Genomic DNA, 21,564 nt, shown 5'->3' with positions numbered 1-21,564 from the left:
TACTGTATGCTTTGTGTAAAATATCAAGCTTTGCCTGTACATGGTGAATGTCACAGGTTTTTTTGGAGTACTTTCTAAAATGTATACTATATGAATGCATTGCTTCAGAAAAAAAGTAGCTTACATATAAATGTGATTTAGTGGTGTGAACAGACTTTTTGCAGGATCATTGTAGGAAGATATTAATGCATTGTGTAAGGACTTATTTGAATGCTGAAACTATATGACTCCAGTTTAATTAACATATTCTTCAACTTCAGTTTTAGACAGCAAAGCCATAGATTCCAACCAGCCAATGAATGCACTGATGCGACTAAACCAAATTCGGCCTGGCCTGCAGTACAAACTTCTGTCTCAATCAGGTCCAGTACATGCACCTGTCTTCACCATGTCTGTAGATGTAGATGGAACAACACATGAGGCCTCTGGTCCATCAAAAAAGACAGCCAAGCTTCATGTAGCAGTAAAGGTCAGTGGAGTATTATTATCCTTTCTATGGCACCTGCAAGTGTCTGTAGGGGGTTGGGTAGAATATGTCGGCGGTCTGAATCTTGATGGCATATGAGTCTGAATCCCAACAGGGAAAGGTAAGTATATTTACCTTCCCCCAATTGCCCTCTAACCCTCCCTCACCCGCAGCCTAATCCCATCCCTCTCCGGTGGTGCCTGCACCTAACCCCCTTGCGCCCACACACCCCCACACACACACTTCCCGCAGCCTAAACCTAACCCTCCCTCCCCCTAACACTGACCCTTCGGGAGGGTGCCTAACCCTAACTCCCCCTCTCCGCAGCCTAAACCTAACCTCCCCTGGGCTGCAGCCTAGCCCTCCTCCCGCTGCCTAAATCTAACCTCCACCCCCCACGACTTACCTCTTCTGGCGGCCTTGTGACACTATTCGGGATGCCGGTGTCAGTATTTTGACTGCTGGGATCCAGACTGCTGGGATCTTGACCGGATTCCGTCTGCTCTGTAGGGCTGCACAGAAAAGCATTTACATTGAAAACAAAACTCTTTCAACATAAAAAGATCTGTTTAAGGGGGATAGACTAAACGGTTAATAAGGACAAGTTCATGAGTGACAGTAAAACAGTCTCACTCAAGTGACCCTTTGCCCTATGGTGGGCTGACAGCAAGGATCATTGACAGCAACGTGATTGAGAGTGCACTGGGGACATTAATAGTGCAGGGGAAGAACAAGAGGAAGGAACCGCTCATGAGAGCTTACAGGATAAGGCTTGTTCTCTGAAATGCTACAGTATATACTTGACATGCAGCTAGGGGTGGATTTGGATAGAAAACCAACCCGGGAATATTTATGGAAGCAGCCCTAATGGGGACGGGGTCCGTTGAGGGGGTGGGGTCTGTCGAGGGTGGCGGAATTCCTCATATTGCTTGATTCTTAATTGGTTGCAGTTGCAGCCTTCCTTGCAACTTTTGCTGCAGTTATGTCTGTGGCTAATGCCGCTAAAATGGCCATCCCTGGTGTATATCCGTGCTTCCAAATAGGACTGAGTTGCTCACTTTCAGTGTCTACAGACGCTGCAATCATGCTTTGTACACCACTATTGGTTGCACCATTGAAACTTTCACCATCCCTATGCTGGAGTGGTAGACTATGTTCCAGGGGATAGTAGGGTATGTTCGGAGTCTGGGGAGGTGGGGATGTAGGGTATGCTACAGAGGGTGGGCGGGTACTGTATGTAACTGTCCCAGGGAGTAGGGCTCGATAGCCTGATGCCAGCTCGCCAGTACCTTTGCGTAGCGCCACTACTTCCGTATAATGACACCCGGAACTTTCCTGCTCAATCTGCTCTTGAATACACTACACATTGCTATATAGTACACTATATATCATTTACACTCCCATCGCTTACACTGCAAAGCACTTATGTTGCATATCACCTACACTGTACATCACTTATACTGCATATTAATTTCAGTACCACATATCACCTACACTGCACATCACTTATAGTACATAGCTTATACTGCATATTACTTACAGTACACTACATTCCACCTACACTGCACATCACTTACAGTACACAGCATACACTATACAGTGCACTACATTTGGTCTGACGTCCTAGTGGATGCTGGGAACTCCGAAAGGACCATGGGGAATAGCGGCTCCGCAGGAGACTGAGCACAACTAAAGAGAGCTTTTAGGTCACCTGGTGTGCACTGGCTCCTCCCACTATGACCCTCCTCCAAGCCTCAGTTAGATTTTGTGCCCGGCCGAGGTTGGATGCACACTAGGGGCTCTCCTGAGCTTCTAGAAAGAAAGTATATAATTAGGTTTTTTATTTTACAGTGAGACCTGCTGGCAACAGGCTCACTGCAGCGAGGGACTAAGGGGAGAAGAAGCGAACCTACCTGCTTGCAGCTAGCTTGGGCTTCTTAGGCTACTGGACACCATTAGCTCCAGAGGGATCGACCGCATGGAACTGGCCTTGGTGTTCGGTCCCGGAGCCGCGCCGCCGTCCCCCTTACAGAGCCAGAAGCAAGAAGAGGTCCGGAAAATCGGCGGCAGAAGACATCAGTCTTCACCAAGGTAGCGCACAGCACTGCAGCTGTGCGCCATTGCTCCTCATGCACACTTCACACTCCGGTCACTGAGGGTGCAGGGCGCTGGGGGGGGGCGCCCTGAGCAGCAATAAAAACACCTTGGCTGGCATATATATCACAATATATAGCCCCAGAGGCTATATATGTGATAAATACCCCTGCCAGAATCCATAAAAATGCGGGAGAAAAGTCAGCGAAAAAGGGGCGGATTTATCTCTCTCAGCACACTGGCGCCATTTTCTCTTCACAGTGCAACTGGAAGACAGCTCCCCAGGCTCTCCCCTGTAGTTTTCAGGCTCAAAGGGTTAAAAAGAGAGGGGGGGCACTAAATTTAGGCGCAATATTGTATATACAAGCAGCTATTGGGAAAAAATCCCTAAATTATATAGCGCTCTGGTGTGTGCTGGCATACTCTCTCTCTGTCTCCCCAAAGGGCTGTGTGGGGTCCTGTCCTCAGTCAGAGCATTCCCTGTGTGTGTGCGGTGTGTCGGTACGGCTGTGTTGACACGTTTGATGAGGAGGCTTATGTGATGACAGAGCAGATGCCGATAAATGGGATGTCGCCCCCTGTGGGGCCGACACCAGAGTGGATGGATAGGTGGAAGGTATAAACCGACAGTGTCAACTCCCTACATAAAAGGCTGGATGACGTAACAGCTATGGGACAGCCGGCTTCTCAGCCCGCGCCTGCCTAGGCGTCTCAAAGGCCATCAGGGGCTCAAAAACGCCCGCTCCCTCAGATGGCAGAGACAGATGTCGACACGGAGTCTGACTCCAGTGTCGACGAGGTTGAGACATATACACAATCCACTAGGAACACCCGTTACATGATCCCGGCAATAAAAAATGTGTTACACATTTCTGACATTAACCCAAGTACCACTAAAAAAGGGTTTTATGTTTGGGGAGAAAAAGCAGGCAGTGTTTTGTTCCCCCATCAAATGAGTGAATGAAGTGTGAAAAAGCGTGGGTTCCCCAGATAAGAAACTGGTAATTTCTAAAAAAGTTACTGATGGCGTACCCTTTCCCGCCAGAGGATAAGTTACGCTGGGAGATATCCCCTGGGGTGGATAAGGCGCTCACACGTTTGTCAAAAAAGGTGGCACTGCCGTCTTAGGATACGGCCACTTTGAAGGTACCTGCTGATAAAAAGCAGGAGGCTATCCTGAAGTCTGTATTTACACACTCGGGTACTAGACTGAGACCTGCAGATAGTGCTGCTGCAGCGTGGTCTGTAACCCTGTCAAACGGATACTATTTTGCGAACATAAGACGTCGTCTTATATATGAGGGATGCACAGAGGGATATTTTGCCGGCTGGCATCCAGAATTAATGCAATGTCCATTCGGTCAGGAGGTTATTAGAGACCCGACACTGGACAGGTGATGCTGACTTTAAAAGGCACATAGAGCCTTATAAGGGTGAGGAATTGTTTGGGGATGGTCTCTGGGACCTCGTATCCACAGCAACAGCTGGGAAGGAAAAATTTTTACCTCAGGTTTCCTCACAGCCTCAGAAAGCACTGTATTATCAGGTACAGTCCTTTCGGCTTCAGAAATGCAAGCGTGTAAAACGAGGGAAGAGGGAAAAAGCTGCACCAGTCAGCCAGTTCCCAGAATCAAAATTCTTCCCCCGCTTCCTCTGAGTCCACCGCATGACGGGGGGGCTCCACAGGCGTAGCCAGGTACGGTGGGGGGCCGCCTCAAAAATTTCAGCGATCAGTGGGCTCGCTCACAGGTGGATCCCTAGATCCTTCAAGTAGTATTTCAGGGGTACAAGCTGGAATTCGAGGCGTCTCCCCCCCGCCGTTTTCCTCAAATCTGCCTTGCCGACAACTCCCTCAGGCAGGGAGACTGTGCTAGAGGCAATTCACAAGCTGTATTCCCAGCAGGTGATAGTCAAGGTGCCCCTACTTCAACAAGGACGGGGTTACTATTCCACATACCGAAACCGGACGGTTCGGTGAGACCCATTTTATATTTGAAATCCTTGAACACATACATAAAAAAATTCAAGTTCAAGATGGAATCGCTCAGGGCGATTATTGCAAGCCTGGAGGAGGGGGATTACATGGTATCCCTGGACATCAAGGAGGCTTACCTACATGTCCCATTTACCATCCTCACCAGGAGTACCTCAGATTTGTGGTACAGGATTGCCATTACTAATTCCAAACACTGCCGTTTGGACTGTCCACGGCACCGAGGGTCTTTACCAAGGTAATGGCAGAAAGGATGATACTCCTTCGAGAAAGGAAGTTTTAATTATCCCGTACTTGGACGATCTCCTTATAAAGGCGAGGTCCAAGGAGCAGTTGCTTGTCGGAGTAGCACTATCTCGGGAAGTGCTACAACAGCACGGATGGATTCTATACATTCCAAAGTCACAGCTGGTTCCTACCACACGCCTACTGTTCCTGGGGATGGTTCTGGATACAGAACAGAAAAAAGTTTCTCTCCCGCAGGAGAAAGCCAAGGAGCTGTCATCTCTAGTCAGAGACCTCCTGAAACCAAAACGGGTATCGGTGCGTCACTGCACACGAGTCCTGGGAATAATGGTAGCTTCTTACGAAGCAAAATTCCATTCGGCAGGTTCCATGCAAGAACCTTTCAGTGGGACCTCTTGGACAAGTGGTCGGGATCGCATCCTCAGATGCATCGGCTGATAACCCTGTCTCCAAGGACCAGGGTATCTCTACTGTGGTGGCTGCAGAGTGCTCATCTTCAAGAGGGCCGCAGATTCGGCATACAGGACTGGGTCCTGGTAACCACGGATGCCAGCCTTCGAGGCTGGGGGGCAGTCACACAGGGAAGAAATTTCCAAGGACTTTGGTCAAGTCGGGAGTCGTCCCTACACATAAATATTCTGGAACTGAGGGCCATTTACAATGTCCTAAGTCTGGCAAGGCCTCTGCTTCAAAACCAGCCGGTACTGATCCAATCAGACAACATCACGGCAGTCGCCCATGTAAACAGACAGGGCGGCACAAGAAGCAGGATGGCGATGGCAGAAGCCACAAGGATTCTCCGATGGGCGGAAAATCACGTCTTAGCACTGTCAGCAGTGTTCATTCCGGGAGTGGACAACTGGGAAGCAGACTTCCTCAGCGGACACGACCTACACCCGGGAGAGTGGGAACTTCATCCAGAAGTCTTCCAACTGTTGGTAAACCGTTGGGAAAGGCCACAGGTGGTATTGCGCCAGGTCAAGGGACCCTCAGGCGATAGCTGTGGACGCTCTAGTGACACCGTGGGTGTACCAGTCAGTTTATGTGTTCCCTCCTCTGCCTCTCATACCAAGGGTACTGAGAATAATAAGAAAACGAGGAGTAAGAACAATACTCGTGGTTCCGGATTGGCCAAGACGAGCGTGGTACCCGGAACTTCAAGAGATGATCTCAGAGGACCCATGGCCTCTGCCGCTCAGACAGGATCGGCTACAGCAGGGGCCCTGTCTGTTCCAAGACTTACCGCGGCTGCGTTTGACGGCAGGGCGGTTGAACGCCGGATCCTGAAGGAAAAGGGCATTCCGGAGGAAGTCATTCCTACGCTGATTAAAGCCAGGAAAGATGTAACTGCAAAGCATTATCACCGCATATGGCGGATGTATGTTGCTTGGTGTGAGGCCAAAAAGGCCCCAACAGAGGAATTTCAACTGGGTCGATTTCTGCATTTCCTACAAGCAGGAGTGACTATGGGCCTAAAATTAGGCTCCATTAAGGTACAGATCTCGGCTCTGTCGATTTTCTTCCAGAAAGAACTAGCTTCACTACCTGAAGTTCAGACGTTTGTTAAGGGAGTGCTGCATATTCAGCCCCCTTTTGTGCCTCCAGTGGCACCTTGGGATCTCAACGTGGTGTTGAGTTTCTTAAAATCACATTGGTTTGAGCCACTTAAAACCGTGGATCTAAAATATCTCACGTGGAAAGTGGTCATGTTATTGGCCTTGGCTTCAGCCAGGCGTGTGTCAGAATTGGCGGCTTTGTCATGTAAAAGCCCTTATCTGATTTTCCATATGGATAGGGCGGAATTGAGGACTCGTCCCCAGTTTCTCCCTAAGGTGGTATCAGCTTTTCACTTGAACCAACCTATTGTGGTGCCTGCGGCTACTAGGGACTTGGAGGGTTCCAAGTTGCTGGACGTGGTCAGGGCCTTGAAAATGTATGTTTCCAGGACGGCTAGAGTCAGGAAAACTGACTCGCTATTTATCCTGTATGCACCCAACAAGCTGGGTGCTCCTGCTTCTAAGCAGACTATTGCTCGCTGGATTTGTAGCACAATTCAGCTGGCGCATTCTGCGGCTGGACTGCCGCATCCTAAATCAGTAAAAGCCCATTCCATAAGGAAGGTGGGCTCATCTTGGGCGGCTGCCCGAGGGGTCTCGGCTTTACAACTTTGCCGAGCTGCTACTTGGTCAGGGGCAAACACGTTTGCAAAATTCTACATATTTGATACCCTGGCTGAGGAGGACCTAGAGTTCTCTCATTCGGTGCTGCAGAGTCATCCGCACTCTCCCGCCCGTTTGGGAGCTTTGGTATAATCCCCATGGTCCTTTCGGAGTTCCCAGCATCCACTAGGACGTCAGAGAAAATAAGATTTTACTCACCGGTAAATCTATTTCTCGTAGTCCGTAGTGGATGCTGGGCGCCCGTCCCAAGTGCGGATTGTCTGCAATACTTGTACATAGTTATTGTTAACTAAAGGGTTATTGTTGAGCCATCTGTTGAGAGGCTCAGTTGTTTTCATACTGTAAAACTAGGTATGGTATCACGAGTTATACGGTGTGATTGGTGTGGCTGGTAAGAGTCTTACCCGGGATTCAAAATCCTTCCTTATTATGTCAGCTCGTCCGGGCACAGTGTCCTAACTGAGGCTTGGAGGAGGGTCATAGTGGGAGGAGCCAGTGCACACCAGGTGACCTAAAAGCTTTCTTTAGTTGTGCCCAGTCTCCTGCGGAGCCGCTATTCCCCATGGTCCTTTCGGAGTTCCCAGCATCCACTACGGACTACGAGAAATAGATTTACCGGTGAGTAAAATCTTATTATTGTTTACACTGCATGTAACGTACAATAGTTTAGACTACACATCACTTACATTGCATATCACTTACTTTGCATATAACTTTCTTTACATATCACTTACAGTATCCTGCATAGATTACACAACACATTGCTCACAGTACAATGCATGTCACTTACATTTCATGTCAGTTGCATCACATATCACATTAACTGTACATTGCATATAGGTTACTGCATAAACACACTGCATATCACTTGCAGTATGCTGCATATCACTCAAAATTTATATCACATACACTGAACATCTAACACTGCATACCACTTATTTTGCATTATATTGTAGCCTCCGTTTTAATGCGTGTAGTATGGTATACACTAGTAGAGACGTTATTTGGCATTATAGGCACCTCATGTGGAAAATGACGACCCATAATGTAATGTTCTCAGTAGAATAATGCTTTTTCTTTGTCATTCTGCTGTATGTGCTGAGACCTGAACCTTGAGACCTTGGATACCTAACCAACCTGACTCAATAACTGGCCATAATCATCATAAATATGTATTTGATTTCTAAATCTGTATCTTTATCTGTTAAGCAGCACTCCAGTCCGTAATAATTCAGTGACAATTAAAAATGTAATACAATCACCAGCAAAGATCAGGGAAGATGGGAGTCCTCAAAACCATTATGGGGTTGCATCCAACTTTATCACAGTGACTCGCTTTAAATGATATCCGCGGCTGTCCATTTTTCCCGGCATCCTTGATGCAGGATGCAAGACTTGAGGGCTACAGGAGGTGGAGCCCTGAGGTATAACTCACAGGCTCCACAGAAGACATTAGAAAGAGCTGCCTGTGGCTGCTCATGCTCAGCAGCCCTCCCGTAGCCATCTTACTTCAGGGCACACAGAGAGTTTCTGTCCGCTGCCTGGTCGGAGCTGATCTCTGATCCCGGCAGCCTGCCCAGCACTGGAGGGAATTAAGCAGCTGAGGGGACAACGGGACCGACCCAGCAGGCAGTGGGCCAGTCTGCCCCTGCAAGTAGCAGTCCTATTATCTTAGCCCACTTGAATGTTATATGGTTCCTAGCAACCTTTTGCATACTTCCTAAGCATGCCAAGTACAGCCAAAGGTTTAACAAATCGGTTGAGAACAATGGTGTATCAACAATTTTTTGTCGACAGCTTATTATGAACCTGGTACCTTTTTTGGTTTTATTGGAGCTCTTCCTCTGTAATAGATATGAAATTCAGTACATAGGTTATGCTATTAAAGCTATACTTGTGGAGTATAAACTTGGTTACCAACTGACCCTGATTACTAGTCCTGGGTTTCCAAATTTAATGCTGGAAACTGTGACCTTATTTTTTAGAAACGAAAACCGATTCTATAGAAAAGATTGACATTATATACAGTATTAGGTAGCGTGTAGTGTTATAGAGAGCTTTATTGGCATGGGGTGTTTAGCGATACTTGGCCAATAAAGTGTCCCCTAAAATATTTGCATGTTGGCTTCATGTTCTATTTGTGTGAAACCTATATTACATGCATCTTGTTAAGAAGAAATGTCAAATATTGTTTAAATAGGAAATGTGTTTCTGGACTGTACTCAAAGTACATTTGGTAGCATTAAGACAATATCCTATATATTTGGGTTTGTAATATTGTTTGTAGGTGTTTTCATAACGTGCTAAAACATTTTCTCCACAGGTGTTACAGGCCATGGGATACCCAACTGGTTTTGACACTGATATGGAGTGTCTTAGTTCTGATGAAAAATCAGACAATGAAGGGAAGAATGAGACTGTCTCTATAAATTCCAGCAATAACACCGGAAGCTCTAGTACAGATAGCTCCAACACACTGGAGGTAGGAGGGAGGGCAGTGATGTGGCACTTGAAATGATTGTTTCAATATTGTCCTTGCATAAGTCTGTTTTATATAGTTGTATTACAGAGTAAATTTGCACAGTATTATTTTATTTATGTCTTTGGATGAAGGTTCCTAGGCTCATAAAAGGTTTTTGAAGTCTGCTTTTATAATATTGATTAAGACATGCTGACCTCAGTGTGGTTCTAGAGGACATTAGTGTTGGCTTTGACTGGCGCCAAGTGAACTTGGTAGGAGGTATAGCTTGCGCTCTAAAGTATCATGAATGATTCTTCCAATAACAGCATACTGTGACTTGCATTACGAGCTCCGTGCTAGGGTTTCTAGGTAGGGACAATTCAATATCGGCTAAGTGCTGCTGTGTAAGACAAGACCAGAATAGCCTGTTTATGCTGCAGCTACTGAACATATATTTTTCCCATCATTACCCGAAGCACTGGTATTTAATACTTATAGCTTTCCAGCTGAACTCTCCTCCGTGCAGTAGCAGCCTGATGTTATTTTACACAGTTTACATTTCACTGTGTTCTTTAATTCAGTCATACTCGGCCGCATTGTGTAACACCTGACTAATATTTAAAACATGAGACACCTCTCTGTATACCTATAACTTACATCTCACAGCGTCCTTAAACATATTTTCTCTGACGTCCTAGTGGATGCTGGGAACTCCGTAAGGACCATGGGGAATAGACGGGCTCCGCAGGAGACTGGGCACTCTATAAGAAAGATTTGGTACTATCTGGTGTGCACTGGCTCCTCCCTCTATGCCCCTTCTCCAGACCTCAGTTAGATTTCTGTGCCCGGCTGAGCTGGATGCACACTAGGGGCTCTCCTGAGCTCCTAGAAAGAAAGTTTAATTTAGGTTTTTTATTTTACAGTGAGACCTGCTGGCAACAGGCTCACTGCAACGAGGGACTAAGGGGAGAAGAAGCGAACCTACCTGCTTGCAGCTAGCTTGGGCTTCTTAGGCTACTGGACACCATTAGCTCCAGAGGGATCGACCGCAGGACCCGTCCTTGGTGTTCGTTCCCGGAGCCGCGCCGCCGTCCCCCTTACAGAGCCAGAAGCATGAAGATGGTCCGGCAAATCGGCGGCAGAAGACTTCAGTCTTCACCAAGGTAGCGCACAGCACTGCAGCTGTGCGCCATTGCTCCTCATTACACACTTCACACTCCGGTCACTGAGGGTGCAGGGCGCTGGGGGGGGCGCCCTGAGCAGCAATAAAAACACCTTGGCTGGCAAAATAACCACAATATATAGCCCCAGAGGCTATATATGTGGTAATTACCCCTGCCAGAATACAAAAAATAGCGGGAGAAAAGTCTGTCGAAAAAGGGGCGGAGCCATCTCCCTCAGCACACTGGCGCCATTTTTCCCTCACAGTTCCGCTGGAAGGAAGCTCCCTGACTCTCCCCTGCAGTCTACACTACAGAAAGGGTAAAAAAAGAGAGGGGGGCACTAAATTTAGGCGCAGTTTAATACTATAAGCAGCTATAAAGGGTCATAATTCAGTTAGTCCCTGCATTATTATAGCGCTCTGGTGTGTGCTGGCATACTCTCTCTCTGTCTCCCCAAAGGGCTTTTGTGGGGTCCTGTCTCCTTTTAAGAGCATTCCCTGTGTGTGTGCGGTGTGTCGGTACGGCTGTGTCGACATGTTTGATGAGGAGACTTATGTGGAGGCAGAGCAGATGCCTGTAAATGTGATGTCACCCCCTGCGGGGCAGACACCTGAGTGGATGGATTTATGGAAGGAATTACGTGCAAGTGTCGACTCCTTACATAAAAAATTTGACGACATGCCAAATGCGGGACAGCCGGCTTCTCAGCTCGTGCCTGCCCAGACGACTCAAAGGCCATCAGGGGCTCTAAAGCGCCCGCTACCTCAGATGGCAGACACAGATGTCGACACGGATACTGATACCAGTGTCGACGACGATGAGTCAAATTTAATGTCCACTAGGGCCATTCGTTACATGATTGAGGCAATGAAAGAGGTTTTACACCTTTCTGATATAAACCCAGGTACCTCAAAAAAGGGTATTATGTTTGGGGAGAAAAAACTACCTATATATAGTTTCTCTATCGTCCTAGTGGATGCTGGGGTTCCTGAAAGGACCATGGGGAATAGCGGCTCCGCAGGAGACACGGCACAAAAAGTAAAGCTTTTCCAGATCAGGTGGTGTGCACTGGCTCCTCCCCCTATGACCCTCCTCCAGACTCAAGTTAGATTTTTGTGCCCGGCCGAGAAGGGTGCAATTCTAGGTGGCTCTCATAAAGAGCTGCTTAGAGAAAGTTTAGCTTAGGTTTTTTATTTTACAGTGATTCCTGCTGGCAACAGGATCACTGCAACGAGGGACAGAGGGGAGAAGAAGTGAACTCACCTGCGTGCAGGATGGATTGGCTTCTTGGCTACTGGACATCAGCTCCAGAGGGACGATCACAGGTACAGCCTGGATGGTCACCGGAGCCGCGCCGCCGGCCCCCTTGCAGATGCTGAAGTAAGAAGAGGTCCAGAATCGGCGGCTGAAGACTCCTGCAGTCTTCTAAAGGTAGCGCACAGCACTGCAGCTGTGCGCCATTTTCCTCTCAGCACACTTCACACGCAGTCACTGAGGGTGCAGGGCGCTGGGGGGGGGCGCCCTGGGAGGCAAATGAAAACCTATTAAAAGGCTAAAAATACCTCACATATAGCCCCCAGAGGCTATATGGAGATATTTAACCCCTGCCTGTATTCACAAAATAGCGGGAGACGAGCCCGCCGAAAAAGGGGCGGGGCCTATCTCCTCAGCACACGGCGCCATTTCCTCTCACAGTTCCGCTGGTCAGGACGGCTCCCAGGTCTCTCCCCTGCACTGCACTACAGAAACAGGGTAAAACAGAGAGGGGGGGCAAATTTAATGGCAATATCTTGATATATATAAAGCAGCTATAAGGGAGCACTTATTAGAAGGCTATCCCTGTCATATATAGCGCTTTTTGGTGTGTGCTGGCAGACTCTCCCTCTGTCTCCCCAAAGGGCTAGTGGGTCCTGTCTTCGTTTAGAGCATTCCCTGTGTGTCTGCTGTGTGTCGGTACGTGTGTGTCGACATGTATGAGGACGATATTGGTGTGGAGGCGGAGCAATTGCCAAATATGGGGATGTCACCTCCTAGGGGGTCGACACCAGAATGGATGCCTTTATTTGTGGAATTACGGGATAGCGTCAACTCGCTTAAGCAGTCGTTTGACGACATGAGGCGGCCGGACAATCAATTAGTGCCTGTCCAGGCGCCTCAAACACCGTCAGGGGCTGTAAAACGCCCTTTGCCTCAGTCGGTCGACACAGACCCAGACACAGGCACTGATTCCAGTGGTGACGGTGACCAATCAACCGTATTTTCCAGTAGGGCCACACGTTATATGATTTTGGCAATGAAGGAGGCGTTACATTTAGCTGATACTACAGGTACCACTAAACAGGGTATTATGTGGGGTGTGAAAAAACTACCTATAGTTTTTCCTGAATCAGAAGAATTAAATGACGTGTGTGATGAAGCGTGGGTTGCCCCTGATAAAAAGCTGATAATTTCAAAGAAATTATTGGCATTATACCCTTTCCCGCCAGAGGTTAGGGAGCGCTGGGAAACACCTCCTAGGGTGGACAAGGCGCTAACACGCTTATCAAAACAAGTGGCGTTACCTTCTCCTGAGACGGCCGCACTTAAAGATCCATCAGATAGGAGGATGGAAAATATCCAAAAAAGTATATACACACATGCAGGTGTTATACTACGACCAGCTATAGCGTCTGCCTGGATGTGCAGTGCTGGGGTAGTTTGGTCAGAGTCCCTGATTGAAAATATTGATACCCTGGACAGGGACAATATTTTACTGTCGTTAGAACAAATAAAGGATGCATTTCTTTATATGCGTGATGCACAGAGGGATATCTGCACACTGGCATCACGGGTAAGTGCTATGTCCATTTCGGCCAGAAGAGCTTTATGGACGCGACAGTGGACAGGCAATGCGGATTCAAAACGGCATATGGAAGTTTTGCCGTATAAAGGGGAGGAGTTATTTGGAGTCGGTCTATCAGATTTGGTGGCCACGGCTACAGCCGGGAAATCCACCTTTCTACCTCAAGTCACTCCCCAACAGAAAAAGGCACCGACTTTTCAACCGCAGCCCTTTCGTTCCTTTAAAAATAAGAGAGCAAAGGGCTATTCATATCTGCCACGAGGCAGAGGTCGAGGGAAGAAACAGCAACAGGCAGCTCCTTCCCAGGAACAGAAGCCCTCCCCGGCTTCTACAAAAGCCTCAGCATGACGCTGGGGCTTCTCAAGCGGACTCGGGGACGGTGGGAGGTCGTCTCAAAAATTACAGCGCGCAGTGGGCTCACTCGCAGGTAGATCCCTGGATCCTGCAGATAATATCTCAGGGGTACAGGTTGGAATTAGAGACAGATCCACCTCGCCGTTTCCTGAAGTCTGCTTTACCAACATCCCCTTCCGAAAGGGAGACGGTTTTGGAAGCCATTCACAAGCTGTACTCTCAGCAGGTGATAGTCAAGGTACCTCTTCTACAACAAGGGAAGGGGTATTATTCCACTCTATTGTGGTACCGAAGCCGGATGGCTCGGTAAGGCCTATTCTAAATCTGAAGTCCTTGAACCTGTACATAAAGAAGTTCAAGTTCAAGATGGAGTCACTCAGAGCAGTGATAGCGAACCTGGAAGAAGGGGACTTTATGGTATCCTTGGACATCAAGGATGCGTATCTCCACGTTCCAATTTACCCCTCACACCAGGGGTACCTCAGGTTCGTTGTACAAAACTGTCACTATCAGTTTCAGACGCTGCCGTTTGGTTTGTCCACGGCACCTCGGATCTTTACAAAGGTAATGGCCGAGATGATGATTCTTCTTCGAAGAAAAGGCGTATTAATTATCCCGTACTTGGACGATCTCCTAATAAGGGCAAGGTCCAGAGAACAGCTAGAGATGGGATTAGCAATATCTCAAGAGGTGCTAAAGCAGCACGGATGGATTCTGAATATTCCAAAATCCCAATTAATGCCGACAACTCGTCTGCTGTTCCTAGGGATGATTCTGGACACGGTTCAGAAAAAGGTTTTTCTTCCCGAGGAAAAAGCCAAGGAGTTATCCGACCTGGTCAGGAATCTCCTAAAACCAGGAAAGGTGTCTGTACATCAATGCACAAGAGTCCTGGGAAAAATGGTGGCTTCTTACGAAGCAATTCCATTCGGCAGATTCCATGCAAGAATTTTCCAAAGGGATCTGTTGGACAAATGGTCAGGGTCGCATCTTCAGATGCACCTGCGGATAACCCTGTCTCCAAGGACAAGGGTATCTCTTCTGTGGTGGTTGCAGAGGGCTCATCTATTGGAGGGCCGCAGATTCGGCATACAGGATTGGATCCTGGTGACCACGGACGCCAGCCTGAGAGGCTGGGGAGCAGTCACACAAGGAAGAAACTTCCAGGGAGTGTGGTCGAGCCTGGAAAAGTCTCTTCACATAAACATTCTGGAACTAAGAGCAATCTACAATGCTCTAAGCCAGGCGGAACCTCTGCTTCAAGGAAGACCGGTGTTGATCCAGTCGGACAACATCACGGCAGTCGCCCATGTAAACAGACAGGGCGGCACAAGAAGCAGGAGTGCAATGGCAGAAGCTGCCAGGATCCTTCGCTGGGCGGAGAATCACGTGATAGCACTGTCAGCAGTGTTCATCCCGGGAGTGGACAACTGGGAAGCAGACTTCCTCAGCAGACACGATCTTCACCCGGGAGAGTGGGGACTTCATCCAGAAGTTTTCCACATGCTAATAAACCGTTGGGAAAGACCAATGGTGGACATGATGGCGTCTCGCCTCAACAAAAAACTGGACAGGTATTGCGCCAGGTCAAGAGATCCGCAGGCAACAGCTGTGGACGCGCTGGTAACACCTTGGGTGTACCAGTCGGTGTATGTGTTTCCTCCTCTGCCTCTCATACCAAAGGTATTGAGAATCATAAGGCAAAGCGGAGTAAGAACGATACTAGTGGCTCCGGATTGGCCAAGACGGTCTTGGTACCCGGAACTTCAAGAGATGGTCACGGACGATCCGTGGCCTCTACCTCTAAGACAGGACCTGCTTCAGCAGGGACCGTGTCTATTCCAAGACTTACCGCGGCTGCGTTTGACGGCATGGCGGTTGAACGCCAGATCCTAAAAGGGAAAGGCATTCCAGAAGAAGTCATTCCTACCTTGATTAAGGCAAGAAAGGAAGTCACCGCGAAGCATTATCACCGCATTTGGCGGAAATATGTTGCGTGGTGCGAGGATCGGAGTGCTCCGACGGAGGAATTTCAACTGGGTCGTTTCCTACATTTCCTGCAATCAGGATTGTCTATGGGTCTCAAATTGGGATCTATTAAGGTTCAAATTTCGGCCCTGTCAATATTCTTCCAAAAAGAATTGGCCTCAGTTCCTGAGGTCCAGACTTTTGTAAAGGGAGTACTGCATATACAGCCTCCTGTGGTGCCTCCGGTGGCACCGTGGGATCTAAATGTAGTTTTAGATTTCCTCAAATCCCATTGGTTTGAACCACTAAAAGATGTGGATTTGAAATATCTCACATGGAAAGTGACTATGTTACTGGCCCTGGCGTCCGCCAGGAGAGTATCTGAACTGGCGGCTTTATCTTATAAAAGCCCTTATTTAATTTTCCATTCGGATAGGGCAGAGCTGCGGACGCGTCCGCATTTTCTCCCTAAGGTGGTATCAGCGTTTCACCTGAACCAGCCTATTGTAGTGCCTGCGGCTACAAGCGACTTGGAGGACTCCAAGTTGTTGGACGTTGTCAGAGCTTTAAAAATATACATTTCAAGGACGGCTGGAGTCAGAAAATCTGACTCGCTGTAATCTGTTAAGGCCCATTCCACAAGGAAGGTGGGCTCATCTTGGGCGGCTGCCCGAGGGGTCTCGGCATTACAACTCTGCCGAGCAGCTACGTGGTCAGGGGAGAACACGTTTGTAAAATTCTACAAATTTGATACCCTGGCAAAGGAGGACCTGGAGTTCTCTCATTCGGTGCTGCAGAGTCATCCGCACTCTCCCGCCCGTTTGGGAGCTTTGGTATAATCCCCATGGTCCTTTCAGGAACCCCAGCATCCACTAGGACGATAGAGAAAATAAGAATTTACTTACCGATAATTCTATTTCTCGGAGTCCGTAGTGGATGCTGGGCGCCCATCCCAAGTGCGGATTATCTGCAATACTTGTACATAGTTATTGTTAACTAATTCGGGTTATTGTTTAGGGAGCCATCTTTCAGAGGCTCCTCTGTTATCATACTGTTAACTGGGTTTAGATCACAAGTTGTACAGTGTGATTGGTGTGGCTGGTATGAGTCTTACCCGGGATTCAAAATCCTCCCTTATTGTGTACGCTCGTCCGGGCACAGTACCTAACTGGAGTCTGGAGGAGGGTCATAGGGGGAGGAGCCAGTGCACACCACCTGATCTGGAAAAGCTTTACTTTTTGTGCCCTGTCTCCTGCGGAGCCGCTATTCCCCATGGTCCTTTCAGGAACCCCAGCATCCACTACGGACTCCGAGAAATAGAATTATCGGTAAGTAAATTCTTATTTTTTCCCCCATCTGAAGAATTAAATGAAGTGTGTGAAGAAGCGTGGGCTTTCCCCGATAAAAAAATGGTGATTTAAAAAAAATTACTAATGGCGTTCCCTTTCTCGCCAGAGGATAGGTCACGTTGGGAAACTCCCCCTAGGGTGGATAAAGCGCTCGCACGTTTGTCTAAAAAGGTGGCACTACCGTCTCCGGATACGGCCGCCCTAAAGGAACCTGCTGATAGAAAGCAGGAGGCTATCCTAAAGTCTATATATACACACACTGGTGTTATACTGAGACCAGCTATTGCTTCAGCGTGGATGTGCAGTGCTGCTGCTGCTTGGTCAGATTCCCTGTCGGAAAATATTGACACCCTAGACAGGGACACTATATTGCTAACCGTAGAGCATATAAAAGACTCAGTCTTGTACATGAGAGATGCACAGAGGGAGATCTGCCGGCTGGCATCTAGAATAAGTGCATTGTCCATTTCTGCTAGGAGAGGCTTATGGACTCGGCAGTGGACAGGAGATGCAGATTCTAAAAGGCACATGGAAGTTTTGCCTTATAAGGGTGAGGAGTTATTCGGGGATGGTCTTTCAGACCTTGTTTCCACAGCTACAGCTGGGAAGTCAGCATTTTTGCCCCATGTCCCCTCACAGCCTAAGAAAGCGCCGTATTACCAGGTACAGTCCTTTCGACCCCAGAAAAACAGGCGGGGAAAAGGCGGGTCCTTTCTGTCTAGAGGCAGAGGAAGGGGGAAAAAGCTGCAACGCACAGCAGGTTCCCAGGACCAAAAGTCCTCCCCCGCTTCTTCCAAATCCGCCGCATGACGGTGGGGCTCCACAGGCGGAGCCAGGTACGGTGGGGGGCCGCCTCAAAAATTTCAGCGATCAGTGGGTTCGCTCACGGGTGGATCCCTGGATCCTTCAAATAGTATCTCAGGGGTACAAGCTGGAATTCGAGGCGCTTCCCCCCCCCGCCGTTTCCTCAAATCGGCCTTACCGACAACTCCCTCGGGCAGGGAGGCTGTGCTAGAGGCCATTCACAAGCTGTATTCCTAGCAGGTGATAGTCAAGGTACCCCTACTTCAACAAGGACAGGGTTACTATTCCACACTGTTTGTGGTACCGAAACCGGACGGTTCGGTGAGACCCATTTTAAATTTGAAATCCTTGAACACATAAAAAAATTCAAGTTCAAGATGGAATCGCTCAGGGCGGTTATAGCAAGCCTGGACGAGGGGGATTACATGGTATCCCTGGACATCAAGGATGCTTACCTGCATGTCCCCATTTACTATCCTCACCAGGAGTACCTCAGATTTGTGGTACAGGATTGCCATTACCAATTCCAGACACTACCGTTTGGACTGTCCACGGCACCGAGGGTGTTTACCAAGGTAATGGCAGAAATGATGATACTCCTTCGAAAAAAGGGAGTTTTAATTATCCCGTACTTGGACGATCTCCTTATAAAGGCGAGGTCCAGGGAGCAGTTACTGGTCGGAGTAGCACTATCTCGGGATGTGCTACAACAGCATGGCTGAATTCTAAACATTCCGAAGTCACAACTGGTTCCTTCCACTCGCTTACTGTTCCTGGGGATGATTTTGGACACAGAACAGAAAAAAGTGTTTCTCCCACAGGAGAAAGCCAAGGAGCTGTCATCTCTAGTCAGAGACCTCCTAAAACCAAAACGGGTATCGGTGCATCACTGCACACGAGTCCTGGGAAAAATGGTGGCTTCATACGAAGCAATTCCATTCGGCAGGTTCCATGCAAGGACCTTCCAGTGGGACCTCTTGGACAAGTGGTCGGGATCGCATCTTCAGATGCATCAACGGATAACCCTATCTCCAAGGACCAGGGTGTCTCTACTGTGGTGGCTGCAGAGTGCTTATCTTCTAGAGGGCCGCAGATTCGGCATACAGGACTGGGTCCTGGTGACCACGGATGCCAGCCTTCGAGGCTGGGGAGCAGTCACACAGGGAAGAAACTTCCAAGGACTATGGTCAAGTCAGGAGACTTCCCTGCACATAAATATTCTGGAACTAAGGGCCATTTACAATGCCCTAAGTCGGGCAAAACCCCTGCTTCAAAACCAGCCGGTACTGATCCAGTCAGACAACATCACGGCAGTCGCCCATGTAAACCGACAGGGCGGCACAAGAAGCAGGATGGCGATGGCAGAAGCCACAAGGATTCTCCGATGGGCGGAAAATCACATAATAGCACTGTCGGCAGTGTTCATTCCGGGAGTGGACAACTGGGAAGCAGACTTCCTCAGCAGACACGACCTACACCCGGGAGAGTGGGGACTTCATCCAGAAGTCTTCCTACTGTTGGTAAACCGTTGGGAAAGGCCACAGGTGGACATGATGGCGTCCCGCCTCAACAAAAAGCTAAAGAGATATTGCGCCAGGTCAAGGGACCCTCAGGCGATAGCTGTGGACGCTCTAGTGACACCGTGGGTGTACCAGTCTGTTTATGTGTTCCCTCCTCTGCCTCTCATACCAAAGGTATTGAGAATAATAAGAAGGCGGGGAGTAAGAACGATACTCGTGGTTCCGGATTGGCCAAGAAGAGCTTGGTACCCAGAACTTCAAGAATTGATATCAGAGGACCCATGGCCTCTACCGCTCAGAAAGGATCTGCTACAGCAGGGGCCCTGTCTGTTCCAAGACTTACCGCGGCTGCGTTTGACGGCATGGCGGTTGAATTCCGGATCCTAAAGGAAAGGGGCATTCCGGAGGAAGTCATTCCTACGCTCATAAAAGCAAGGAAAGAAGTAACCGCAAACCATTATCACCGTATTTGGCGGAAATATGTTGCGTGGTGTGAGGCCAGGAAGGCCCCAACAGAGGAATTTCAGCTGGGTCGTTTTCTGCACTTCCTACAGTCAGGAGTGACTATGGGCCTAAAATTGGGTTCCATTAAGGTCCGGATTTCGGCTCTGTCGATTTTCTTCCAGAAAGAACTGGCTTCACTGCCTGAAGTTCAGACTTTTGTTAAGGGAGTGCTTCATATTCAGCCCCCTTTCGTGCCTCCTGTGACACCTTGGGATCTCAATGTGGTGTTGAGTTTCCTAAAATCACATTGGTTTGAACCACTTAAAACTGTGGATCTGAAATATCTCACGTGGAAAGTGGTCATGTTATTGGCCTTGGCTTCGGCCAGGCGTGTGTCAGAATTGGCGGCTTTGTCATGTAAAAGCCCTTATCTGATTTTCCATATGGATAGGGCAGAATTGAGGACTCGTCCCCAGTTTCTCCCTAAGGTGGTATCAGCTTTTCACTTGAACCAACCTATTACGGAGTTCCCAGCATCCACTAGGACGTCAGAGAAAATAAGATTTTACTCACCGGTAAATCTATTTCTCGTAGTCCGTAGTGGATGCTGGGCGCCCATCCCAAGTGCGGATTGTCTGCAATACTTGTATATAGTTATTGACTAACTAAAGGGTTATTGTTGAGCCATCTGTTTAGAGGCTCAGTTGTATTTCATACTGTTAACTGGGTATAGTATCACGAGTTATACGGTGTGATTGGTGTGGCTGGTATGAGTCTTACCCGGGATTCAACATCCTTCCTTATTGTGTCAGCTCTTCCGGGCACAGTATCCTGAGGTCTGGAGGAGGGTCATAGAGGGAGGAGCCAGTGCACACCAGATAGTACCAAATCTTTCTTATAGAGTGCCCAGTCTCCTGCGGAGCCCGTCTATTCCCCATGGTCCTTACGGAGTTTCCAGCATCCACTACGGACTACGAGAAATAGATTTACCGGTGAGTAAAATCTTATTTTGTTATACAATAAAAAAACAATATTTTGAGAAACAATTTACATATCTCAGTGAAACATTTTATCACAGGTATTTTATGTTGTTTATAGTGTGCTAACATTGGAGTATTTGGCCCTTGAGAAGCCAATAAGGGCTATGTTTCGTGTGGTGATGTTGCCCATAGCAACCAATCCGATTCTGCTTATTTATCTAGAACCTTCTAGAAGATAATGGCTACAATCTGGTTGCTATGGGCAACATCTCAACTCCTAAAACCCTGCACTTTTTAGTAAATATACTCCTAAGCCTGCATCAAGATATGGATATTAAGGTGAGTAGCTTTAATTATAAAAGGAGTATTGGAACAGTTAAGACACCAGATTCAAAGCACTAGTGAATGATTTGATAGAGAAGATGGCACATTTTTTAATCTTTGGCATTTTAGCATTGTTCATTTGTTTTTTTAAATATTTATATTTCATCATTTCAAATGACAAATTTTAATTATATTTCAGTTTACTGTAATGCTATGTTTTGTCTCCCTGTACTGTGCTTTGTACGGCGCTGCGAAACACTTGTGGCGTTTTATAAATAAAATGTAATAATGTAAGAAATGAACAGAAAGTTAAACAGACTGTTTAAAAAAAGGTAAAAGAAAATATTAAAGTATAAGTACTATAAATGCAAAATCA

General features: G+C 47.8%; 1 protein-coding gene across 5 annotated transcripts in view; it reads left to right on the top strand.

Annotated features, from left to right (window-relative positions):
- The window catches only part of STRBP (spermatid perinuclear RNA binding protein), a 540,853-nt gene that overhangs the window by 372,770 nt on the left and 146,519 nt on the right, over positions 1 to 21,564 (top strand). For 4 of the 5 annotated variants that reach the window (XM_063936846.1, XM_063936843.1, XM_063936844.1 and 1 more), the window contains exons 13-14: positions 261 to 469; positions 9,303 to 9,461. In XM_063936846.1, coding sequence (XP_063792916.1) covers positions 261 to 469; positions 9,303 to 9,461 — 368 coding nt within the window. The remainder of the gene's footprint in view (positions 1 to 260; positions 470 to 9,302; positions 9,462 to 21,564) is intronic. The other variant, XM_063936847.1, reaches the window with a different exon arrangement.

Source organism: Pseudophryne corroboree, chromosome 8, assembly GCF_028390025.1.
Source record: "Pseudophryne corroboree isolate aPseCor3 chromosome 8, aPseCor3.hap2, whole genome shotgun sequence".
Classification (NCBI taxonomy): domain Eukaryota; kingdom Metazoa; phylum Chordata; class Amphibia; order Anura; family Myobatrachidae; genus Pseudophryne; species Pseudophryne corroboree.
Note: the sequence above shows the minus strand (reverse complement) of the source record. Positions and strands in the feature narration are given on the sequence as shown.